Raw genomic sequence first — 1,625 nt, forward strand, 5'->3', positions numbered from 1 at the left:
TCTAGCCTAGTGCCTGAACGCAACAGACTTATTTAAAAAGCAAACACAAAACAAACAAAAAACTTAACTGAAAGAGGGCAGCTAGATCCTGGACATACAAATAATTTATTCAAGGACAGCACCTATTCTCTAGATCACAATTCAGCACTGGACACTGGGATCCAGTCTGACGAGTGCAGTGAATGAGCTACCGGAATCGATTTCTATTGTGGAACACAGGGACGACAGGGCGAGGCATTGGGTGTGGGAGGTGGAGAGGGACACCTGAGAGGATCCATTCATTTATTCCACAAATATTTATCAATCACCGTAGCATCCACAGCACATGGTAAGCGCTCAGTATCTTATTAAATGCCAGCCACTGGTCTAGGTGTTGGGGATGCCACAGCGCACCAGAAAACTGCGGCGGCCCTTCCCTCGAGAAGCTCACCGTGTACCGAAGGACTACAGGCTGTGGGCGTAATTATGTAAAATTGTGTTAGATGCCGAGCAGGAAAACAACAGGCGGCTGAAATCCTAAGGATATTAGATCCTTCAGCTGGGGGCAGCCGTGGGCGGGTTTTGAGCTGGAGTCGCTGTGATGGGGACCAACTGTAGGGGGCGGGAAGACTGCAGGCAAGAAGAGCTGGTAATTTTAAGATGCAAATATTTTCAGCCTGCCGGGAAGAAGGAGCGTGTATCTAGGGTCGACAGGTCGCTCCGTGCACTCGGGGTTCTCCCGGGGCCGAGGCTGCATTTTGAATGCAAACTGAATGCCTAGCAATGCAGGGCGGACAGAGGGGACAGTGAGAAGATTATTCGTACTAGGCACATCTAGGCTCCTCCGCTTCCCAGACCTGCAGATGCACCATCTCGGACTAGGACCCGGACCGCAGCAAGCGGGCAAGATTCTGGGGGTCGGCCCCGTGCACTGAAGCAATTACCACCTAGGTTCGGGTCTGCAGCACAGCGCGGGCGGGAGGGGGCGGAGCTTGCGTTGCAGCCCCAGGCGGTAAAGTGGCCCGCCCTCTGCCTCAGGCCCCGCCTCCAGGCCCCGATGATTGGGTCACGGCCGCGGAAGGGCCGGGCGTCCGCGGGAGGCCGGGGGGTCGGGCTGAGGCGGGCGTGCTGATTGGTCCGGCTGGGATTAGGTCATCGCTAGCAGGTTCGAGCGGCCCGACGCGGCCGGGGCGGCTGAGGCTGCTGTGAGAGGGCGCTCGAGGCTGCTGGAGAGCTAACCAGCCAAGGAGGCGGGGAGGCGGCTCCCGCACTCGCTCTCCAGCTCGCTGGCTTCCCGGCGCCGCTGCTGGTCCGCTGCTGCGCTTCCTGCTCGCCTGCCGCTCCGTACCGCGCCGTAGCAGCCGGGTCCGGGCTGGGTTCGGGAGTCGTGCTCGCGGGCGGACGTCGCGCGGAAGGCGAGCCGCGGCCACACCTGTGGAGCCGGCGGCCGTCCGGGGTGCCAGTCGGGGTCTCGCCGCGTGCGTGCTCGGGGCTGCGGGCCGCGAGGGCTCCCGGGGAGGCGCGCCCCCCGGCTGGGCGCCTCTGGCACCATGGGGCTCCCGGCGCTGGAATTCAGCGACTGCTGCCTGGACAGCCCGCACTTCCGAGAGACGCTCAAGTCGCACGAAGCGGAGCTGGACAAGACC

At 61.3% G+C, this 1,625-nt stretch overlaps 1 protein-coding gene across 3 annotated transcripts in view; it reads left to right on the forward strand.

Annotated features, from left to right (window-relative positions):
• Window positions 1–1,168: 1,168 nt before the first annotated feature.
• ARHGAP26 (Rho GTPase activating protein 26) overlaps window positions 1,169–1,625 on the forward strand; it is a 411,202-nt gene continuing 410,745 nt past the window's right edge. For 2 of the 3 annotated variants that reach the window (XM_079771397.1, XM_079771399.1), the window contains exon 1: window positions 1,169–1,625. This exon is cut by the window's right edge and continues 58 nt beyond it. In XM_079771397.1, coding sequence (XP_079627523.1) covers window positions 1,530–1,625 — 96 coding nt within the window. In that variant the 5' untranslated portion in view covers window positions 1,169–1,529. The other variant, XM_079771398.1, reaches the window with a different exon arrangement.

Source organism: Cnephaeus nilssonii (genome assembly GCF_951640355.1).
Source record: "Cnephaeus nilssonii genome assembly, chromosome: 5".
Lineage (NCBI taxonomy): Eukaryota > Metazoa > Chordata > Mammalia > Chiroptera > Vespertilionidae > Cnephaeus > Cnephaeus nilssonii.